This window comes from Nicotiana tomentosiformis, chromosome 10 (assembly GCF_000390325.3).
Source record: "Nicotiana tomentosiformis chromosome 10, ASM39032v3, whole genome shotgun sequence".
NCBI lineage: Eukaryota > Viridiplantae > Streptophyta > Magnoliopsida > Solanales > Solanaceae > Nicotiana > Nicotiana tomentosiformis.
This window is the reverse complement of record NC_090821.1, coordinates 76,013,571-76,036,875: the sequence shown is the minus strand read 5'-3', so window position 1 is coordinate 76,036,875 and position 23,305 is coordinate 76,013,571. Positions and strand designations below refer to the sequence as shown.

At 36.1% G+C, this 23,305-nt stretch overlaps 2 protein-coding genes across 2 annotated transcripts; both read left to right on the top strand.

Moving 5' to 3' along the window:
- The first annotated feature begins 1,310 nt into the window (after positions 1-1,310).
- LOC104101667 (two-component response regulator ARR14) lies at positions 1,311-4,807 on the top strand. The gene is made up of 6 exons (XM_009609159.1): positions 1,311-1,443; positions 1,822-1,974; positions 2,250-2,399; positions 3,021-3,236; positions 3,379-3,455; positions 4,247-4,807. The coding sequence occupies exons 1-6, from the start codon at positions 1,311-1,313 to the stop codon at positions 4,805-4,807; spliced, it is 1,290 nt and encodes a 429-aa protein (XP_009607454.1).
- A 13,467-nt stretch (positions 4,808-18,274) lies between these two features.
- LOC108946078 (secreted RxLR effector protein 161-like) lies at positions 18,275-18,802 on the top strand. Its single transcript, XM_018772588.1, has one exon. The coding sequence runs from the start codon at positions 18,275-18,277 to the stop codon at positions 18,800-18,802; it is 528 nt and encodes a 175-aa protein (XP_018628104.1).
- The last annotated feature ends 4,503 nt before the right edge of the window (positions 18,803-23,305 follow it).

The following is a 23,305-nucleotide window of genomic DNA, read 5'->3' as shown; positions in this document are numbered from 1 at the left end:
TAAAATGTTTAAAGTTAAAGATAGTTTTTAATTTTTTTTTAACAGAATAAAAAGGCAACGTGACATATAACATGAACCATATGGAGCATATAAACGTACTTGAAGTTATTTTGTCGAAGGCATCTTAAGGACTAAGTGAGTAAACAAGCTTCTCGTCTATTTTCAGATAGGTTATCATTTCAATGACATCAAAGTACGGAGTAAGAAAATTAATTGATGATAGAATTTATCTTCAAGCTTTACCTTATTCTGATCTTTTAAGTGGTCTAATTATGTAAATATTTTTAGACAATTGTTCGTACATAGACCTAAAACTCTTAAGTATAACATTTTTCTAACTTATAAACATCATTAGAGACAAAATACAACACTTTCTTCCTTTTATTTTTTTTCCTAACAAAATAATATATCGACGAGATTGGTGAATGCCATGTCGTCTAATTTTGTTAGAGGCATGTGCAGAGCTAGAGTACTACGAAAGCATTCGAATGAATCAAGTAGCTTTTGCTTGGACCATATATTTGTATTAGGGAATTTATTAAATATATATAAATATGTAACCGCTAACCGAATAACTAAATGAGATATAATCTAGTTCAATGGCAAGTACAGAACCCATAAAGTTTAAATCCTGATTCCGCCTCTATTTGGAGGGCTAAATAGTCAAAACTTAGAGTGCAAGAAACAGTTGTTAAAACAAGCTTTAAAATCTTTTTTCCTCATTCTTGTCTTCTATTTATATCTACATGCAGGAATTATAGTTAAGAGCTAGACAGTTAGCTATCAAACATTATGGAGTCTTTATCTGTAGCAATAACGTGAAGTCAAAACATAAAGAACAATGTGTGTATAAATTAAACTATGTTGAATTAGAGTGTCCATCACAGGGAATTATTTCACATCTTTCTCCTTCATATATTTTGCACAAATACTGGGTCGGCCTATTATCACCATTCAACTTGTATGTAAGTTTGGGTTAAGTTTAAGGCTTTACTTATTCTTCCAAATTGATATTTATTTTGCATTATTTTTTCAAACGTTGTTAGTCTGTTATATCTCTTCTAGACGGTGGCGGATGCAGCGCTGTAATACCTGGTTCATATGAACTCACTACTTTTGACATGTAAAATCTATTAATATTACAACACATAGTAGATTTGAACCCATAATTTTAAAAATACAACGAATTCAATGCTAAGAACCTCACATATTGAACGCCAAATGTTTAAATCATGAATACGCCTCTTTAGTAGATGATTTTTTATTTTACTTTTTAGTATTATATTTTGTTTTATTTTATTTTTGTAGTAATGGATGTTAAAAGTCTGAAAAATATTATTGCCATTCCAAGTTCTGCTAAAGGGCTTCGAATTTTGGTGGTTGATCATGACACTAGTTCACTAATGCACACTGCATCTATACTTGAAGAACAGTCTTATAAAGGTATTTTTTCTTATTTGTTTTTTGTTGTTTTTGTTGTCGTTGTTGTAAATTATGTATAAAGCTTTTTCTTTAATTAGTTGCAGCGTTCTTAGATTTCTATTTGACAACATATTTATTGTTAAATGATAAAATTTTATGTAAAAAGAATATTTCACACGTCTCATGGAATTATTGATCTGGTATATTCATCGGGTGTACATGTAGATAAATTATTTCTATAACTGTAACATCTTCGTTAGACAATAACTAATATGTAGCATAGTTACCTTAAGTTCATGGACTAATTAAAACTTTTCTTTATCCATATATATATAGTGACGACAACAACTCATTGGTAGGATTGAGGCGTATTTGTTATATATTATTGTTGTTGTACAGTTACGACGATTGAATTAGCAACTATTGCCTTGTCAATGATTCGAGAAAGGGAGAACCAATATGACCTTGTCATTGCTGAAGTCAACATGCCACAAATGGATGGATTCACATTTCTCAATCACATTTTGCTTGAAAGAGACATCCCAATTATTTGTAAGTTTAATTTTAAGAAATAATCTCTTATAACTACTTATAATTTGAATACATAAAAGTCATCCTACAAAAGTTTCCCGCGTTTATTTGCAGATCTCATGATTATTCATTATCGATATTCTGTGAAAAATGTCATATAACTAAAATAAAAATTGTAAAGGACTATACATAAAACCAAATCTCCCGTTTAATTTGGGGATCATCGATCTTAGGAAATCTTGTAAATCAATTATGTCTCTCTTTTTCAATTTTTTTTCTTTGAATATTTGTTGCAGTGATGTCTCATAGATCAAAGATGGAGATGGCCAAGAAAGCCTTAGAAGAAGGAGCATGTTTTTTTTGGCAAAAACCAATAAGGATTAAGGATCTCATTAATGTTTGGCAACATATTTTCCACAATAAAGTCAAAGCAAAACTTCAAAAAGGTGAACAAAGGAAAACTTACATTTCAAGAAGAGGAATCTTTTATTGGTAAAGAATAGTTAATGCTAATACTGTAAATTTTATAGTTAGTAGTTAGAAGTATAGTTGTAAGCTTATGTCAAATATGAGAATAATACTCTCTCGGGTCCCAAATATTAGTCGTTTTGACATGACAAACTTAATTTGTTTAAAAATACGATTGTATTAGAAAATAACTCATTTTGGGTGTTTTGTTGCCAAAAAAGAAAATTTATTTTTCCTCCACCAAAATAGAAAAAATGACTTCATCAATATTGGGCAAAAGTCGTTTTCTCTCAATTATCTCAACTTTTTACTTTATATCACTTTTTTAACCAACACTTATACATTATTATCAACCTTTTTCCCGAAATACATTATAGATTTATAGTCGATCTTTAATATTCAAAATTTCATCTAAATACTATCTAGTTTGCTAATAATATTATCAATCTAAAAACAAATCCAGAAAAGTTTTTCTATCTCCAACCAACACAGAAAACATTTTATTTTTCGAAAAATTACTTCTGTTATTCCAAATATAGTTAATAATTTTCTGGTTGGAAATAGAAAATCTTCTTAATTGTTACAGTGAATATATGCAGAAAAATACAGGAGACCAGAAGAGAGTAGTTGTGAAAGAAGTGCAGCACGGAAAGTTGAATTTATTAATCCTTTAAATAATTCAACTGTCAATAATTATATGGAAAAGAAAAGCAGTCAAGTTCGCATTAACTTGGAGCAAAAACAACGTGTAATTTGGACCCCTCAACTTCATCTTAAATTCCTTAAAGCAATTAATGCTTTAGGAGATGAAAAAAGTAAGTGTTTAATTATTCTTTTTGCTTTTTCTCAAGTCAACTATATATTTATTATATTTAATTAGATGTCATCCAATTTTAATTATGCTTGTTTTACTCTTTTTTGACTTAACAATTTTGTTTGGTTTTTCTACATTTTCAGAGGCTCAACCAAAGGCACTATTAAAGTTGATGAATGTTCCCAACTTAACTCATCGACATGTTGCTAGTCATTTGCAGGTTTAAATGCAACTTCATTTTTTTTTTCAATTCATTTCTTCTAAATGGCCATAAAATTGCTTTCGTGTAAGTTGCAATGCAAGGTCAGTTTTTCTTAGGCGAGCGCTTTCTCCTTTAATGGATTTGTTGGGATGTGAAGTCAGATTAGTCTGGTCAATACCACACAGTTTATATTAATCAAGAAAAGAAAAGTTAGGTTTTCACCGGCAAGTGTTTTGCAGCCCTAGATCCACTAATCTGACCTAATGGAGTGGGTCAGAACCGATCGAAATTGATTTGGTTTTTACTGATGTCAATTTAATTTCAAACTCAACCAAAAAGAAGAAAAAAAGGTCAAAAATATTAGATTTTCATGCAACATGGTCTCACTAGATCAACCAAGCTTACACGATCTCACTAGATCCACTAAACAAATAAAATGTACGATTCAATAACCATAAATTAGACTATGATTAGGCTCTTGTTTATGTACTACGTATAACGGCTAAAACATAAAGAAATATTTTAGCTAATGTAAACCCATTATTTCCAACAGACTAATTTGTTTAATTTAAAAAAATATACTATATTAGGCTTATGATTGGATACTTATAATTACTCAATAAGGGACCTGACTGTGTAAATTATTTTTAGTATTAGTGTATAGAACTTAAACACCATCATAAAATGGTGCTTCAATTGCTGAGTATTGGACTTATTTTATCTTTCTTTAGCTTAATCAATAGTTATTTAACGAATACTTCTAAATATTTAATTTGTCTGATATTTGTATTTCTTTTCATCCGTTTCAGAAGCATAGATTACGAGTAATGCGTTCAAGTGGTAATTCTGAAACTAGTAGATTAAAGCCTTATTATGGTAGCAATGAATTGCAAAAGAAAATGGATTTTTCTAAGTCATTTTTTGAATTTTCAAATTCTTCAAATGCAAATCCAACTGCTAGTAAAGTTCAACTAAATATTGAAAGCTCAGGTTATTTTGGCATTGACAAAATTAAAGAGCTACTTACAGATGTCAAGTCATGTTCAAGCAACTTGGGAATAAATGAGAAAATTGATGATAAAGAGACTTTTGCTATAGAATCAAATTCAAGGATTTCTTCATGTGGTATTGGAGTTATCAATTTTCAAGAGGGAAATTACTTTCAAGGATTAGAAAAACAAGATCTTGGATTAAACATTTCCCGGGGACAATTTGAAAATGAAAATAACTTGGAGGAGTACTTTGGCGACGTGCAGAACTTGGAGGTGAATAGTGGTATTAGGGGGAAATATGAATTGTCTTGTTCATCTCCTTTGGAAAAGATTTCAATGTGTGAAACTGAGATAATGAAGATGCTTGAAGAAGTGTAAGCTTCAACGAACAAAAAATGACATGACTTTTATTTTTCTCAATAGGCATTATAGGCAGTGGCTTACGCAAAAACTTTTGTAAGCGATATCACCATTTGAAAAAATGAATAAGTGACTAAATTACTATAAAGATAAGCAATGTCATTTCTAATCTAAAATATTTTTAATATACAATATAATGACTGAGAGAAGACATTCTACCGATATATTTTACTTCTCTCCCGTCGGTGTTATTTCCTAGAGTTAGAACCTTGATCTTTGGTGAAAATTCGATAACATGAAGCAATTTGTATTTTTCTTTGACCGAATCAAATCCAAAAAACAATTCAAGATTCGTCCAGGGATAAATTAGATCGATTGGCAAACTTTTCATCTCTCTTGTGATGACATTGTATAAGTGAATTCGATACCTATGTCTACAACAAACAGGGCCATTGCAATAATTTGAGACGATAATGATCCTATCCCTCATGTCTAGATTTGAATTATTATGAACCGCCAGTTCAAAAAGAAGATTATCTTTCTAGTCGTTGTTTACTTGGTGAATTACAAAGAAAAATTGATAGCATGAGAGACGAATTTTTACCTGAAACAAGAGCTGAGAGTGCCTGAGAGACGGGCGTGAGAACGAGCATTGTGTAACTTAACAAACACATTTGAATTGCATCAGAGACTTGCCAGGAAGCCATGTTAATATCTCGAATATCAAATCATCTCCAAATTGAATCTTACTTCTTCGTACATATTTTCCGAATGATTTCTGTTGATTTTCTTGTGGTAGTAATTGCAAATTCATTCCATTTTTTGAGAATTCGTTCCATGTTGCTGCTGTTGAGAAGCCTCAAGATAAGTCTCTCTTAGTCTCTTACTTACCTCAATATATATACACTTCAAAAAAGTTGAGCCTCTTAATATCGAACAGCTTATGAAGTAAACCTTTCCCATTTCCTCTTCGTTCTTTTTTCCCAAATTAGACCATTTTCCCATTCGTTCCTTCTTCACTGTTTGATAGCAATTTGAAAAATCTGCGCTAGAAAGTATTTATATTTGATAGTCAAAAAAGTGTATAGTGTTTGTATATAACATACAGAATATATATATATATATTTTTCGACTATTATTTCGAGAGTGGCTATACAATGTTATTTTCCCTACTTTATAAGCTGACCCAATATTAAGAAATCGGTCGGATTCTCTCAAATATTTGGGGTTGCTCATATTGTACTTATAATTCAGATCATATTTTACTTATAGTTCAAGGTTTTGTCAAATTTGCGTAACTTCTTTCATATTTTGTTCTTTATGAAGAAATATTCAAAGAAACAGCGGCTGGAGCTCGCATGTGATTTTTTTATTTAATAGCATTGACTGATAATTTAGAATAAATGGCGAATGGTATAACAAGTTAAATAATTGATATATAAAAAGTTCATTACAGTGTCAATATTATATGTAAAAATTTCGGGAAAAAATAAAAAATATCTAGATTTACAACTAGTAATTGAAAAATAGTCACATTTTCAAAATTAATCGAAATTTAGCCATTTTTTCATGTAAAGATAAAATCTGAACAAAAACATCCTTAAAAATTCGGAAAATTCCAGCATGATATGTTGGAGTTCGAGTTTTTTATATATGAGATTCCATCATAATGTGCTGGAGTTCCAACATAATATGCTGGAAGTTTATACGCATGAGCTCCATAATCCTGCATATTATGCTGAAACTTTCCGTGTGCCATGCTGGAGTTCTAACATAATATGCTGGAAGTTTATATGCAGTAACCCTGTAGTCCCACATATTATACTGAAACTTTCCGTGTTTCAGTAAAACAATCGCAACTTTTCAATGACTTTGCAAACACTAGCTATTTTTCGATTATTAGTCCGAAAAATGACTAGCCCGTGTTATTTTCACCAAAAATTCATTAAAGCGGCAACTCAAATATTGAAAACTTGCGGTAAAACCCTAGTATCAATCCAACCCAAATACACGTCTTCTATTTATAGTAATTCAATTTTGTCTTGGCAGATTCTATGGATGATCGAGCAACAGTATGTTGCTTTTTGGATGACCAAGAGATAAGATTGTTTCCTAGAAAAATAACATAACCACCAGTGGATTTGCGGTCATCAGTGCAATCAGCCCAGTCGGCATCCGTGAAAGCTTGCAAGTGAAGATGGGAAGATCTGGAGAAGAAGAACTGTTGCTTCTTTGTGTGTTGGAGATACCTTAGCACTCTTTTCACGGCTACCTATTGATTCAAAGAGGGACAATGCATAAATTGGCAAACCTTGTTCACAACAAATGCAATGTCGGGCCGTGTAAGAGTAAGTTACTGAAGAGCTCCAACGACATGTCTATAGAGGGTAGGATCACGAAACTCTGGAGTGTCACCTTTGAAAAGCTTTACTGTTACGGCCATTGGAGTGAGTAAAGGTTTACAATTCTGCATGCTATCTATATCAAGAAGAATGTTAATGTACTGTTCTTGCGAGAGATAAATACCAGAGGAATTCCGTGAGACTTGAACTCCAAGGAAGAAACTGAGATTGTAAAGGTCTCTAATGGAAAAACTATTGTCAAGCTGATCCACAACTGATTCAAGAAATTTGATGTTGTTACCTGTTACAACAATGTCGCCGACATAGACTAACAAATATGCAAAAATACCGTGAAAGTTGAAGATGAATGGGGAAACATCAATTTTAGAGGATGAGAAACCTATAGAGATAAGAAACTATTGGAGCTTCTTGTACCCCTCCCTTGGAGCTTGCTTGAGTCCGTACAAGAATTTTTAAAGCTTACAAACATGGTGTGGATAATGTAGATGAGCAAAGCCCGGAGGTTGATACATGAAGACCTCCTTTTGAAGGTCACCGTGTAAGAACGCATTTTGAACATCCAATTAACGCAAAGGCCAATTATTAGTCACAGCCAAAGTTAAGGCAATCCGTATAGTTGATGGTTTCACCACCGGGCTAAATGTGTCATAAAAGTCGTGACCTTTAACTTGATGAAACCCCTTAGCCACAAGATGGGATTTGTATCTTTCAACAACTCCAGATGAGTTCTTTTTTATTCAGAAAACCCATTTGCACCCCAATACATTCATTGTTGGTTTGTGAGGAACTAAGGACTATGTTTTGTTCTTGAGCAATGTTATCATTTCAGCAGCCATGACTTCTCGCCATTCCTTGAACTTTTGGGCTTCAGTGAAACATGTGAGTTCTACTCTGGGTGGTGAAGGCTGTAAAGAAGTGGAACGAATAGTTGAATATGTTTTGAGTTTCGGGTTGGGTCTCAATTGCATGTATGTGTGCTTTGAAAGGTGTGTGGCTGTTGAACTCGATTTTGCACTAGTAGGGCTGTTTGTGGTGGACTGTTGGAATAAGGCGGAGGTTGTGGAGTTGTAGATTTATTTGTAAGGTCAACAACTGGAGTTAAAGTAGGAGAAGAGGAAGAGGGCGCTGACATAATTCTATTTGAGTTAGGAGAAGAATTAGGAGATGAAGAAGCGATAGAGGGGGTGATATTCTAAACATGTAGGGGAATGGGAGTAGGACTTGCATCTGGTTGTGTGAAAACAGATAAATCTAAACTTGGGGAAATAACAGAACGTATAGGAGGCTCAATTGGATATTGTGCAATGCATGGAGTTGATAACCAAGGAACCGAATTAGACATGGATGAGGGGGGAGGACCAAGAATTGATTGGGTAGCAAAGGGAAAATTTTATTCATCAAATTTAATGTGTCTTGCAATATAAATACGACCGGAGCTCCTATAAAAACACATATAAACACGATGTTTTGTGCTATATTCGAGGAAAACACAAGGTTGACTTCTATAGGTGACCTAGTGTTTGTTATGCGGTCTTAAATATGGGAAACACAAGCAACCAAACGTTTTCAAAAAAAGGTAATCTGGGGTGGAGTGAAAAATTAGCTCAAATGGAGATTTACCATTTTTAATAGGAGTAGGAAGTCTATTAATTAGGTATAATAGGAGTAGGAAGTCTATTAATTAGGTAAACTGCTGTTTCAAAGGCGAAATGCAAAATTTTTGAAGGCGTTGAGCTATGAGCCATGATACTTAAACCTGTCTCCATAATATGTCGATGTTTGCGCTCTACTTTTCTTGTTGTTCATGAGTGTGAGGAGCAGCCAATCTATGAATTATTCCTAATTGAGCACAAATACTGGACAATTGTTGAAATTCCCCACCCCCATCAGTTTGAATTGCCTTTAATTTTGTGTCAAATTGTCTTTCAACTAGGAATCTAAACTGAAGAAACATATTTGCAACATAAGACTTTATAAAAATTGGGTAACACCATGTAAACCCAGAAAAGTTATCAACGAAAACCAGCAAATATTTGTGACCATCAGATGACAAGAATGGGGAAGGACCCCAGACATCAACAAAAATTAATTGCAAAACAGAAGTATTTTTATTAACTCGAAGATGAAGTGACAATTTGTGTGACTTACCAAGTTGGCAAGCTCTACATAAGTTATTCATCCTAGAACTAGAAACTTATAGGTTGTGCTGATTAACTAATTGATAAATAGCACATTGGTGTGGGTGGCCAAGATGGAGATGCCAGCATGAGAAAGAAGGCTTGACTACAATATGAGCGGGGGGTGAAGTTGAGGAGCGACGTTTGATTGGCAAGGTGTAAATCCCGGTGCTACTCGTTCTGGAAAGAAGTGGGGTCTTGGTTGCTTGATCATTGACAAGAATGTGATAAGGGTGAAACTCAAAGAAAGCATTATTGTCAAGTGCAAACTTTTGAACAGACAAAAGATTTTTAGTAATTGAGGGAAGATGAAGAATATCGTTTAGATTAAACTTTTGATGAGAAGAGTTAGAAAAAGAGGATATACCAGTATTATGAATGGCTAAACCTTGGCCATTGACCAATTGCAATTGATCATGACCTTTATTTTCCTCATATTGGTTGAAGTTTGATAAATCTGGAGTAATATGATGAGTAACATCACTATCTGGGAACCAGTTTTGTGTCACAGGAATGAGGGCTTGATGAGAGAGATGTGTGGATGGATTAATGGAGTGGTTGTAATATTGAAAACAAGTTGGAGAAAGATAGAACCATTGCAGATTTGACATCGAGATCATGTATCACTCTGCCTGTTGTATCCATTACTGAAAGATGGTTTGGAGTAGTTGTTGGAATAGTTGTTTCTGCCACCACGACCCCATCTCCCATTATTATTTCTACCACGACCACTGAAAGAATTGCTTCCTCGATCAAAGTTGGTTGATTTGTGGCTTAAGTTTGCAACTGGAGTGATACTAGAATCGAGTGAGGGATACAAAATAGAGAGGGAGGACATTGAATTTCCATGTATAAACTCATGGTTGAGGAGAAGGTTATGGAGTACAGAGTACGTCACAGGTTCAGGCTTGGCGGAAAGAGTGGTGATAATATCTTTAAATTCAGGACGATGGCCTTTGAATATGTATATGTTAAAATCAGAGAGACAAAGAGGCCGGCCTGCAGCAGCCAATTCATCAAAGAGGAGTTTAGCCTTCTGAAGGTACTGAGTGACAGAAAGATCTGCTTGTTTGAGATTTTTGAGTTGCATATGAATGTTAAGAATCCAGGTGTTCAAGGGGGAGGACAAGGCTGCTGCAAGTGCATCCCAAATCTCCTTGGATGAATTTAATCCAATGACAATATGTAGAGTCTCTTTGAAGAGAGAAGAGATTAAGAGGCTCATGATGAGTTGATCTTGTTGAATCCAAAGGGTTTAGAGTGGATTTGGCTGAGAATTAGCCGATCCTTCAATAGGATATAGGGGTGAAGGACAAGGATTTGTTTAATCTATGAATCCTTGAAGATTCTGTCCTCTAAGATATAGCAGTAGTTGAGTTTTCCAGAAGAGATAATTTGCTGGTGTTAGGTTAATTGAGATAAAGAGGTGAGCATGGTTTAGAGTGTTGGAATTAAGAGATGGCAAGGATTTGTTTGAAGGTGAAGAGGTTGGGACTGTCAGGGAAGAAGAAGAAGTTACCATGTTGTTATGGTGCTGGATAAAGAAGAAAGAAAAGGGAGAAGAAGGAACACGGCTTAGTCTGATACCATGTTAAACGTAATACACAATAGAATTCAATAGTTGGAATCCCACACTTATATTCTTTATTTCATGTAGTTTATATAATACAATATACAAGAGATAAGTCAAAAGAGTCCTAAACCGCTAGACTACAATTCTAAGTCATTATTATAATATTTGAATTTACACGATGAGATTAGGATGGTTTAATAGTCACCACAGGGGAGATGCATGCTTTCCTATCCTATGTAATAGATTGTTACTCGAGGGTACCTACATTGTTTCTAGGATTTGATTTGATCACAATAAAATTACAAATTGCTTCATGTTTTTTACGACTACTATCATCGACTAAAGATCTAGATTCTAACTCTAGGAACCATCTTTTAAAGAGAAATAGAATTAACCCTTGAAATATCATCTCTCGAGAATTTTTCTACGGATTGTATTTTCCTCAATGGGATACTTTATTGGAAGAGTTGTTCATTCAATAGTCCTATCGACTACTTTGACTTCAAAGAGGAGAAGTTTGGGATTCTTTCACCCCTAGAAGATTCCAATCCATGGTGGCGACTTCCAAAAGATTTCAATAAGCCAACTACATTGTGGTAAAACTTGTTTAGGTATTGGCCCTTGCGAGACAAATATGAAAAGGGCTATTTCATATCCGATGATGACGAGGTTAACAAGGTTTTAATGAAATATATCTCTGATAATTCCAAGGTTCCCAGGTTGGTTGAAGTAGAAGAGATCAACTGTCAAAAGTTTGTTTTAGCAATAACGAGTTTTATTAGTGCCCCAACTACATTGATGTTCCCTAATTATTTTAGGTTAAAACATGCTAGAACTTTTGTTGAGAACATTATCCCATTATCATTTATTGATGTTTAGTTTGAAAATAAAATAAGAGAAATCGAGATTTCGTTTAATTTCTAGTTTTGAAGCAAACATTGCTAAGTATGTTCACTAATTTTTGGATTGTGCTATGTTATTAATTTTTTGTTTCAACTTGTTTTATTTCTACATAGTCGAGACTCGAGAGTTTAGTCCTTATATATGTTTTAGATTGTTTACAAACTTTCCTCGTACGTACTTGTTTTGATACCTTCAAAAATGTATTCAAAAGAAAACAGAAGATAAAGATTGTCTGAGTTCTACTTAGGCCAATCATAATATTTCCTAGTTACATTCCATTTCCCGCAATATGAAAAAGTGCTTCAGAAATACAATTTGTCCATATCAAGGATTCTGACTCCTGCTGTTCAATAATCTACAATATTATAAAATGACAGAATAAATCATAACCTAAGGATTCATTGCTTTTTGGCTATATTAATACTGACCTTGAAGTGAGGACATTATCTTGAGTTGAACTGCAACTAAGAGGAGCTTTCTCTAGACGGCTGTACTAACTGCCAATCTGGTTTTCTATCATTTCATCACTGAAATTGACAACTTCTAGCTCTTGGTTCCAGTCATTCAACCCCGTCAAAACATAATCATTTGAATGGAACAATTTTACTGAGTTCAAAGGAAAAGACAAACTCTGGGACACAGAATAGAAATTCCCAATTCTATTTAACTTCTCATTAACTCCTTCTAGAGAATGACTTATTGGAACCGGAGGGGTGGTGTTCACGACATGTTTTTAGATTGGTTAACTATAGAAGAAGTAGCTGGTTAAACATGTGGAGCTTGTTGTTTTTGGATTCCGTATTTCTTCAGGAGGACCAAAAATATGAAAGAAATAAGGAAAACGTTGACTATTAATGTCACAACTAGAATATTTATCTATCAATTTCAAGACATGAACTACCTTGATAAGTGCTTATTCTAAAAGTTTGCTATGAGAAAGTTGGAAGAAGCATTTACCAATTTACCACTTTCAAACATTTCTCGTGTTCTCCTTAACCACCGCTGTGTCCGATATTGAAGAATTATGGTTGACTGTGTAGCACACAAGATATTATTTTTAATAAATTGAACTGATAAGTTATGTGTCTTGTTATATTTTGATGATTTAACAAACTTATTGTTGAGAACCAGATGGGGAACCTGCTCCACATCCTCTGAGTGCTCAAGATCAACAAGTTTGGGACATGTTCCAACATATAGAATTCAAGAAACAATAGAGGGAACAAATTCGCATCAGTTCCCTTACTGACAGTACTAGTCAACTCCCCACAGCTGTAAAGTGACTGCAACTGTTCCTCTACACACACGCAACCGTGCAAACATTGGAGCAGTCACTTTATGGGGAATGCCTTTGTACCAAACATGCTTACATCATTCAAGTGATGTCACTTATGTAATATTAACATGAAGGAAAGGCAAAACAACACTTGTGCACTCCAGAATTGATTAAGGTCTCTCTTAAATGTATTTCCAATCTGCAAGTGAGATTCAAGGCGTCAAGAACAAAGAGCAACATAACGAAGGACCAGTTTCTTGCGTAGAGTCATCAGATATCCTTACTTGTACAACACCTTTGTCAAAGTGATTTACTTGTAATTCCTACTTAGCTTAGTTAGAAGTATTGTGTAGGAAACCTTTGTAAAATCATAAATCATGAGTTTGTATCTTGGCTAGAGTTAGTCGAGTTGTAAGCTTTGTAATAAAGTTATTACAAAGGGGCTTGTAATAGAGTTATTACAAGTTAGTGAGGGATTAAGAGGTTAAGTCTTAGGTTATAATAGTTTGTAATCTGAAAGTTTGCTGAGTAGTGAAGTTGAAATCCTGCAAGGATAGGTCGTGGTTTATTATCCTGTGATCTGGGAGTTTTCCACGTAAAACTCTATTGTATCATTTACTTACAGCTGTGTGTGTGTTCTGTGAAAACTAATAGAGAACCCGGTTCTCTATATAAGTTTGGTGGACCCTTAGGTTCTATCAATTGGTATTAGAGCATGTTCTTTATATCAGGCTAACACTTAGAAAGAATCCTCATGGCTGCTCCACCAAACATTGAAGAAGGTCAATTTACCTACAGAGCACCAAGATTTAATGGCCAATACTATGGATGGTGGAAGAGAAGGATGCATGATTTTATCATGGCTGAAGACTCAGAGCTTTGGGATGTCATCTGCGATGGTCCTTTTGTTCCTATGAAGACCATTTGAGAACCAACAGTGGCAGTTTCCAAGACTAGGAAAGAATACAACGATGCTAACATAAAGTCTATAGAGAAGAACTTTCGAGCAAAAAAGATCCTCATCTGTGGTATCGGGTCAGATGAATACAACCGGATTTCTTCCTACCAATCTGCCGAAGAAGATCTGGGAAGCTTTCCAAATAGTATACGAAGGGACTACTCAAGTCAAGAAGTCGAAGTTTGATATGCTAGCCACTGAGTATGAGCTATTCAGGATGAAGGACGATGAGTCCATTCAGGACACACATACTCGCTTCACCTCTATCATCAATGAGATCCATTCTCTGTGTGAAATCATTCCAAGGAACAAACGTGTCATAAAACTACTCAGCGTATGACCTGGCTCCTGGGAAAGCAAAGTAAATGCTATCACGGAGGAAAAGGATCTACAATTGCTGACCATTGACGAACTCATTGGTAATCTGAAACCTTATGAAATGAATAAGAAAAAGGATTATGAGAAAAGAGAGCCCAAAAGGGAGATGAATCTGGTCCTCAAGACAGATAACAATGAATCGAGTGGTGAGGATGCTGATATGGCTTTCCTGAAAAAGAGATTTCATAAGATGGTTCGCATAAATGGAGGTATTCCAAAAAAGGGCAGCTCAAGCAAGACAAGAGGATATGACTTATGTCATAAATGTGGGAAGCCAGGAAATTTCATCAAGGATTGTCCTCTCCTCAAGCACAACACAGATAAAGCAACCAAGAGGAACCCGGTTCCTGACAAAAGATTCAAAAGAAAAGAAGACGCTAACAATGTAATAAAACAAGCTCTTTCTACATGGGGAGATTCTTCTAGCGAATATGGTGAAGATGATGTACAACGTGACAGCTCCATGATGGCAGTCGAAAGTGATGCAGTTGATTATGATTCTATCTTTGCCCTAATGGCAAAATCTGACGATGATGAAGACAATGACGATGATGAGGTAAACTTTCTAGATGTTCAAAGAAATCTAAAATCTTATTCTCAGAAAATGCTCATATCCTTAGCAAACGTTCTAATTGATGCTTATCACAATCTCATAAATGATAAAAATGCTTTATCTTTGGAACTAGGAGAGGTAGAAAATGAGAGAGATGATCTGGTAATCGTAGTTGCTGACCTAAAGGAGACTGTCGAAGATTTAATAAAAGAAAAGAATATTCTATTTAATAAGGTTGAAATCATAGAAAATGAGAGAGATGACATGTTGATAGTAGTCTTGGAACTAAAAGAAACAATAGAGGAATTAAAAAAGTGAAACTGTTCTGGCATTATCCTAAAGGGAAAGGAAGTTGCAAGTAAGACATACATTAAGCTTGAAAATGAACACCAAACTATAAAATCTAGTCTGTGTGCTGAACTTGAAAGAAACATGCAACTTCAAGAAGATCTAGGCAGAGTTAAAAGTGACCTCGAAAAATCTCTAAAATGGACCTGGTCCTCTGATGCAATTGCTCCCATGTATATAAGCAACAGTGGTAACATGCAAGGAGTCGGGTTCCAAAGAGAAAAGACTCCCTACAGTCCACATAGTAAGTATGTTACTGTCCCTAATAACTGGCTTTGCACTCACTGTGGTAATATTGGTCACTTTAAATAAATTTGTAAGGCTATAATTCAGTCCCAACAGAAAAACAAGGTATTTGTTGAAAAGGTAACTACTTCTAAGGAACCTGATCCTTCCATTAAAAAAATATATACTGTCTGCCTAGACAAAAAGAAGTCTAATTTTCCCCTTTCCTCATTACAAGAGACACAAACTTTTTTGGGTTCCTAATTCTAACCCTTAATTCTCTTGTGCAGGGAGTAGTGAAAGGAAGCAACCAAAAATGGTACATGGATAGTGGCTGTTTTAAACACATGACTCGAAGCATCAATGATTTTCTTTCACTCAAAGCCCTACAAGGAGGAAGTGTGTCCTTTGGCAATGGATAAAAGGAAAACATTCTGGGAGTAGGAAGAATTGAGAAATCACTCGCTCACTCAATTGAAAATGTGTAATACGTGAACAGATTGAAATATAGCCTACTAAGTGTTTTCCAAATCTGCGACAAAGGAAACAAAGTGGAATTTGTATCAAAATTTTGCACAGTCATAAATCTTGTGACTGGTAAAGTGGTCCTGATGGCAAGAAGATACAAGAACATTTATATTGCTGATTTTGAGTCCCTACAAAATGGGGATCTCACTTTTCTGAGTGATGTTGATGATTATGCTGAACTATGGCACAGAAGATTGGGTCATGTAAGCTTTAAATTGCTGAACAAATTGGTCAGGAAGGACCTGGTTCGTGGTCTGCCGATGTGAAGTTTCAAAGATCATAAGGTGTGTGATGCATGTACAAAAGGAAAACATGCCAGGTCTTCCTTCAAGCCCAAAAAGGATGTTAGCACCTCAAGGCCACTTGATCTCCTCAATATGGATTTATATGGACCTATGAGTGTGCCGAGTAGAGGAGGAAAGAAGTATATTTTTGTTATAGTGGATGACTATTCTAGATTCATCTGGACTTTGTTCCTCAGAATCAAGGACGAATCTTTTCCTGTATTTGCTGCATTTGTAAAATTGATCCAGGTGAAAAAGAGTCATAATGTAGTGTGTATAAGATCTGATCATGGCATATAATTTGACAATGCAAAATTCGATGAATTCTATGCTGAAAACGACATGTCATAATTTTTCAGCTCCAAGAAAACCTCAACAAAATGGTGTTGTGGAGAGGAAAAATAGGACTCTTGAAGACATGGCAAGAACAATGTTGATTGACCGTGGCATTGTAAAAAGCTTCTGGGCAGAAGCAATCAACACTGCATACTACTTGGTGAACAGGTGCATGATCAGGTCCATCCTGAACAAAACCCCGTATGAACTGCTGAACGGAAGAAAGCCCAAGCTGACACATTTAAGGATATTTGGCTGCAAACGTTTTGTCCTCAACAATGGTAAGGAAGCACTAGGAAAATTCGATGCGAAAAGTGATGAAGGAATGTTTCTGGGATATTCATCACAATGCAAAGCGTACAAGGTATACAACAAAAGAACTAAATGTGTTGAGAAAAGCATACATGTGATCTTTGATGAATCTCACCACCGATGTGGGAAAGATTCACCTGATAAGATCTATCAAGATGGAGAGCAGTCAACTGTTCCTGGTGAAGTCATTGACATAGCAAATGGAAAGGCTGACATGATGAATCACATCAAGGAATCAAATGATGAAGGTGTAGCTGTATCTCCAACTGATGTAGAGGAATCTGGTCCCTCAATCACAATAACTGAAGCTGAGAACAGAGTTGTTGATGGAGGTACTCATGTGAACCAAGGATCACATTCAGAAGTAACTGGACCCTCTCACAATGAAATTCAGGTGTCCAACTGGAAGCACAAAAGTTTACACCCTCTTCAAAATGTGATCACTCTTCTTGACTCAAGGATTCAAAGTAGATAAAAGTCAAGAAATTCACTTGCCTTCTTAGCTTTTCTCTCTCAAGTTGAGCCCAAAAATATCAAGGAAGCATTAAAAGATATTGACTGGATTACTGCTATGCAAGATGAACTCCATCAATTTGAGAGAAACAGCGTGTGACACTAGGTTCCTCGACCTGCTGGTGGAACTGTCATAGGAATCAGGTGGGTATTTAGAAACAAACTTGATAAGTTTGGGAACACAACAAGGAACAAGGCAAGGCTTGTAGTTCAAGGGTACAATCAAGAAGAAGGGATTGACTATGATGAAAATTTTGCCCCATTTGCTCGAATGGAGGCTATCAGAATTCTTATTGCCTTTGCATCTCATATGGAATTCAAATTGTTCCAAATTGATGTCAAAAGTGAATTTATGAATGGCTTTCTAAAAGAAGAAGTCTTCGTCAAGCAATCACCTGGCTTCCAATGTCATGAGAATACTGAGCATGTCTTTAAACTCGACAAGGCTTTATATGGGCTGAAGAAGGCTCCGCGTGCATGGTATGAAATGTTGTCCAAATTCCTTCTAGAAAATGGCTTTACAAGAGGAAAAATTGACAACACCTTATTTCTGAAGAAACGGGAAAGGAACTTGCTCATTGTGCAAGTTTATGTTGACGACATCATATTTAGTGCAACAAATGACTCTCTGTGTGAGGAGTTTGCAAAGCTCATGGAAAGTGAGTTTGAAATGAGCATGATGGGGGAATTGAATTCCTTCTTGGGTCTGCAAGTCAAGCAAACAAAAATATATCAAAGAGATTCTGAGGAGGTTTGAAATGGAAAGCTCAAAAATCATTGATACTCCTATTGCCACTGCCACTCGTCTGGATATGGATGAACCTGGTTCCCCTGTGAACGAGACCATGTACAGATATATCATTGGGTCACTCTTGTATCTCACAACAAGCAGACTAGATATCATTTCCAGTGTGGGACTTTGTGCCAGGTTTCAATCTAACCCAAAGGAATCTCATCTGAAGGCTGCCAAAAGAATCCTGAGGTATCTCAAAGTAACGCAGAACCCAGTTCTCTACTATCTATCAGGAGATAATTTTGACTTGATCGGGTATGCTGATGCTGATTATACTGGTTATCTGGTGGAAAGGAAAAGCACTTCTGGAATGGCACACTTTCTGGGTTCGTGTCTAATTTCATGGCGTGCTAGAAAACAAAACTCAGTGGCTCTTTTAACTGCAGAAGCTGAGTATGTGGCAATTGCCTCTTGTTGTGCTCAACTGTTGTGGATCAAGCAGCAGATAGAAGATTTTGGTGTATTCTCTGATTGTGTTCCCTTACTAATGTGACAACACCAATGCTCTCAACATGGTAAAGAATTCAGTTCAACATAAGAGAACAAAGCATATTGATGTGCGACATCATTTCCTCAGAGACAATGTTGAAAAAGGCTTATTTGCATGAAGTTTTATAGTACAGAAGATCAAATTGAAGATATTTTTACCAAAGCACTAAGTAGAGAGCACTTTGAAAAGAATCGTCTTGCACTACGGTTGATAAAATTAAATTGAGGACCCGATCCCTCGATGATTGGCTGTGAAATAAATGTACAGGTAAAATTACTAAAAATGTGTTTTCTAGCAAAGTCTAACTCGTTTCTATATCATTATATGTAGACACATATGACGATTACAGAGCAAAAAGGAGTTAATGTATTACATTTTTGCAAAAGGATGAGGCTCGCATTTACAAAATCTGTCAGGGAACCTGGTTACTGTGACACAGGTTAGTAGTTCGTTTTGTACTCTCATGCACAATCATTTTTTAACGGCTAAAATGGGTGCCACATCATTTAAATGTCAGCTTATATTTTTCCTTTTGGAACCCAAGAGTCATACCCGTTCTGAAACGACCCGTCTACCTAGAAAAATTAATACACCTTCCCAACCGGTCCCTCACCCCCTTTAAATAAATCCAAAGCTTTGTCACTCTCATAACTGTTCACATCAAAAGCCAAAAATTCCCTTTTCTATCAAACAACCGAACACCTTCTTCCTTCATAAACTCTACACTTCATAATGTCTGAGAATATCGAATTCTCAAATGTTCCTAGTATCGTCCCCATCATATCTTTATCTCTTGAAGCACCAGTGATAGACCCTACACCACCCATTCCAATCCCTAAACATAATTCCCAACAAACCACTACCTCTTTTCCAACCCAATCAAGTTCTGGTTCTCATCGGTATCGGAAGACCTCGAATCCCAAAAGGTTTATAGCTACAACATCTCTCTTTGCCTCACCAGAAAAAATAGTTGAGGGAGAAATAGTAAAAGGAGAAGAAAATCAGGAAGTTTCAAGTCTGCATTTGGAAGAAAGTTTTGAGGCACAACAAAGTGTGGTTAGTACTGGTTATGAATCAATAATGACTACCCCATGTATCGATTTGAATGCTGCAAATCCTACAGATAATACTCCTTATTTGCCTTCTGAGTTTAGTTTGGGGTTAAAAGAACAAGATGCCATAGAGAATATGTTGTCAATAGCTACTGAGGGCTGTTTGGATGGTGGTTATGAAAGGTGTGTCTGAAACCAATGGGTCTCAGGGGGAAGATGATAGTTTACAGGAAGAGGATAGGAAACTGGTGCCTGTCAAAATTTTGGCACCTAAAAGTACTACTGGGGAACCACTCGAGGGACCTGATCCCTCCACCCAAGAGGATCCCTCTGCTCCTACTTGTGATGAAACCCCCTGTTCTTCTAAAGAATCCCAGGTCAGTACTGATCCCGCTCCCTCTCCTCATTTCTATGCTGAGTCATTGGCCATTGTTCCTCCCGAGATGAGATCTCTGTCTGAGGAGGAGAATGAGGGTAGTGAAGAAGACTATGATAATGTGGCTATTGTAAGATTTATTAGTGCTAGGAGTAGCAGAGCAGCTCCCAAAATACTTACTCCTAAAAGACCTACTACTAGGCTACAAAAGAAGGAAGCTCTTGAGTTTGCTCTAAAGAATAGTAAGAAAGAAAAGAAGAGAAGGAGGTTGATGAAGGGTGAAAAACTAGTTCATGAAGAGGTAGTGCCTATAGAACTTATTGTTGATAGCAATGATGAAGTGGAGGAGTAACCCGGTCCTTTAATTCGTAAGTCCTCTAAGAAACCTATTGTTCCAAAGTCTGGGAAAGAGTCATCCGAGAGAGTGATGGAGGTTAGCAATGTTGAGGTTGGCGAGTCTGGAGAAAAAATGGCTGAGGGGTCTGGTAAGAACGTGTCTGAGAAATCTGTGTCAGAGAAGATGTCTGAGAAACCTGCAGAGAAAGCTAAAAGTGTGAGAAAATCAGTGAAATAAAAGGTTGGTGCAAATGAGGAATCTGGTTCCTCAAAGAAGGACAAGGTGGGGGTGGCCAAGAATGAAGGAAGGGAAAATCTGAGAAATCAGAAAGTGCCATGGGGCAGAATATTTGCCCCTGATATTCTTGACATGCTCCAACTGGTGGATATCTGTGACTTTCAACAGTGGACACATTTGTTCACAAATGAGAGTCCTAAGGTGTATGAGATAGAGGTGCGTAGTTTTTATGCTGACTTTCTCACAGTGGAGGATGACAATATCTGTATGAAGGAGAACGGTGTCGACTTTGTGATGGATGAAGTTATGCTAGGAACCATCCTGGGTGTGCCTACTGGTGGAATATCCTCCTTTGAGGGGATTTGTTCTTCCAATTTTAGAAATTTCATTTTTAAGGATGATGCAGTACAACAGGGGGAACGGGTACACATGAAGGCCCTCCTTCTAGTGTATCACCTGTTATTTGAGATGGTAAACAAGGTGTTTCTCCCTCATGCAGAAAGGCATTCTATTACGTCTCTAATAGATTTGTTACTCATGGAAGCACTGGATATATACTCCACTATCAATCCGTCGGGTATCATGATTGAGCATATGAAGAAAGTTGCGGATTTCAAGGATGGTAATCATGGGATGCCCTACGGGTTCTTACTCACCAAAGTATTTGAGTTCTTCCAAGTTCCCTTAGGAAAGGCTTCAGTGGGTACTCGCAAGTAGACCTTCTCCAAAACAACCTTAGAAGAGTGTGAGTGCATTGATAAGAAAAGAGGGGTTGGCAGTAACTCCACTATCTCTCAACTGATTGAAGCACAGAATATTGCTAATGAAGAGATAAGGAAGTTGAAGGCCCGCAATGTTATTCTTGAGGGATAGCTTAGTCAGGCCCAGGAGGCACCAGGTTCCAGCAGCTCACAAAGCATAGAGGTTGCCCGTCTGACCAAGGAGAATGTTAATCTCAAGAAATAAGTCGAGGACCTGAAGGAGAGATTACTCACTAAACAAGGGTCCTCCAATGCTCGAATGGATATCCTCCTTAGAACTCATGCTTCCTCATCTTTGTCTCCCTCTTCCGGTGCTCCTTAAAAATAGTTTCTTCCCAGTGTCAAGTTCTAGTATTTGTTCTTTGTTTTGGTGTTCTGATTTTTGACATATTTAGTGGCTGGTACTCCTTTTTGTTTATTTTTTGGATGATTTTGCAACAATTGGAACTGCTCCCTGTTTATTTCCAAAGTTAATGAATATCCCATCCTTTTTGCTATGCTTATCTTGCATTTTTCTTGCTCTGTTTTTAGTCATGCTTGTGTGTAGATATGTGGCATGAGTTAACCAGGCTAGACTTCTTTTTGCTTATTGATTGTGCCTAATCTTTTTATGATGCTAAAAGGGGGAACTAATTGAGGAGGAACAAGCACAGTTCACAGTCTCAGGGGGAATTTCAATTACAAGTTTGTCATCATCAAAAAGGGGGAAATTGATAAGTTATGTGTCTTGTTATGTTTTGATGATTTAACAAATTTATTGTTGAGAACCAGATAGGGATCCTTCTCCATATCCTCTGAGTGCTCAAGATCAACAAGTCTGGGAAATATTCCAACATTCAAAATTAAAGAAACAATAGAGGGAATAGATCCACATCAGTTCTCTTGCGGACAGTACCAGTCAACTCCCCACAGCTGTAAAGTGACTGCATCTTTTCCTCTGCACATACGCAACAGTGCAAACAATGGAGCAGTCACTTTATGAGAAATGCCTTTGTACCAAACATGCTTACATCATTCAATTAATGTCACTTATGTAATATTAACATGAAGGAAAGGCAAAACAACACTTGCACACTCCAGAATTGATTAAGCTCTCTCTCAAGTGTATTGCCAATCTACAAGTGACATTCAAGGCATCAAGAACAAAGAGCAACATAAAGAAGGACCAGTTTCCTGCATAGAGTCATCATATGTCCTTAGTTGTGTAACACATTTGTCAAAGTGATTTACTTGTAATTCCTAGTTAGCTTAGTTAGAAGCATTGTGTAGGAAACCTTTGTAAAATCATAAACCATGAGTTTGTGTCTTGGCTAGAGTTAGTCGAGTTGTAAGATTTGTAATAGAGTTATTACAAAGGGGCTTGTGATAGAGTTATTACAAGTTAGTGAGGGATTAAGAAGTTAATTCCTAGGTTACAATAGTTTGTGTCACGACCCAAAATTTTCCACCGACGGGACCGTGATGGCGCCTAACATTTCACTTGCTAGGCAAGCCAATGTTAGAGAATCATTAAACCAATTCCTTAGTCTCATTCAGTAATTAAAATAATTAACTAAGATGAAATATAATAAGTACGGAAATATCATAAAACTGTATTAATTACTACCACCCGGATCAGGAGTCACAATTCACGAGCATTCTAGAATTTACTACAAGTAATAGTCTGGAAGAAATACAACTATCTGAATGAAAGTAACAGTAGAACAGAAAAGATAGATGGGAACTTCAAGGTCTATGAATGCC

Excerpts from the sequence above, each read along its gene's own strand:
- LOC104101667 (XM_009609159.1), top strand. The coding sequence starts at position 1,311 with ATGGATGTTAAAAGTCTGAAAAATATTATTGCCATTCCAAGTTCTGCT. Across the intron at positions 3,237-3,378 it reads TGCTTTAGGAGATGAAAAAA|AGGCTCAACCAAAGGCACTA; the intron begins GTAAGTGTTTAA and ends CTACATTTTCAG. Across the intron at positions 3,456-4,246 it reads ATGTTGCTAGTCATTTGCAG|AAGCATAGATTACGAGTAAT; the intron begins GTTTAAATGCAA and ends CATCCGTTTCAG.
- LOC108946078 (XM_018772588.1), top strand. The coding sequence starts at position 18,275 with ATGGAAAGCTCAAAAATCATTGATACTCCTATTGCCACTGCCACTCGT.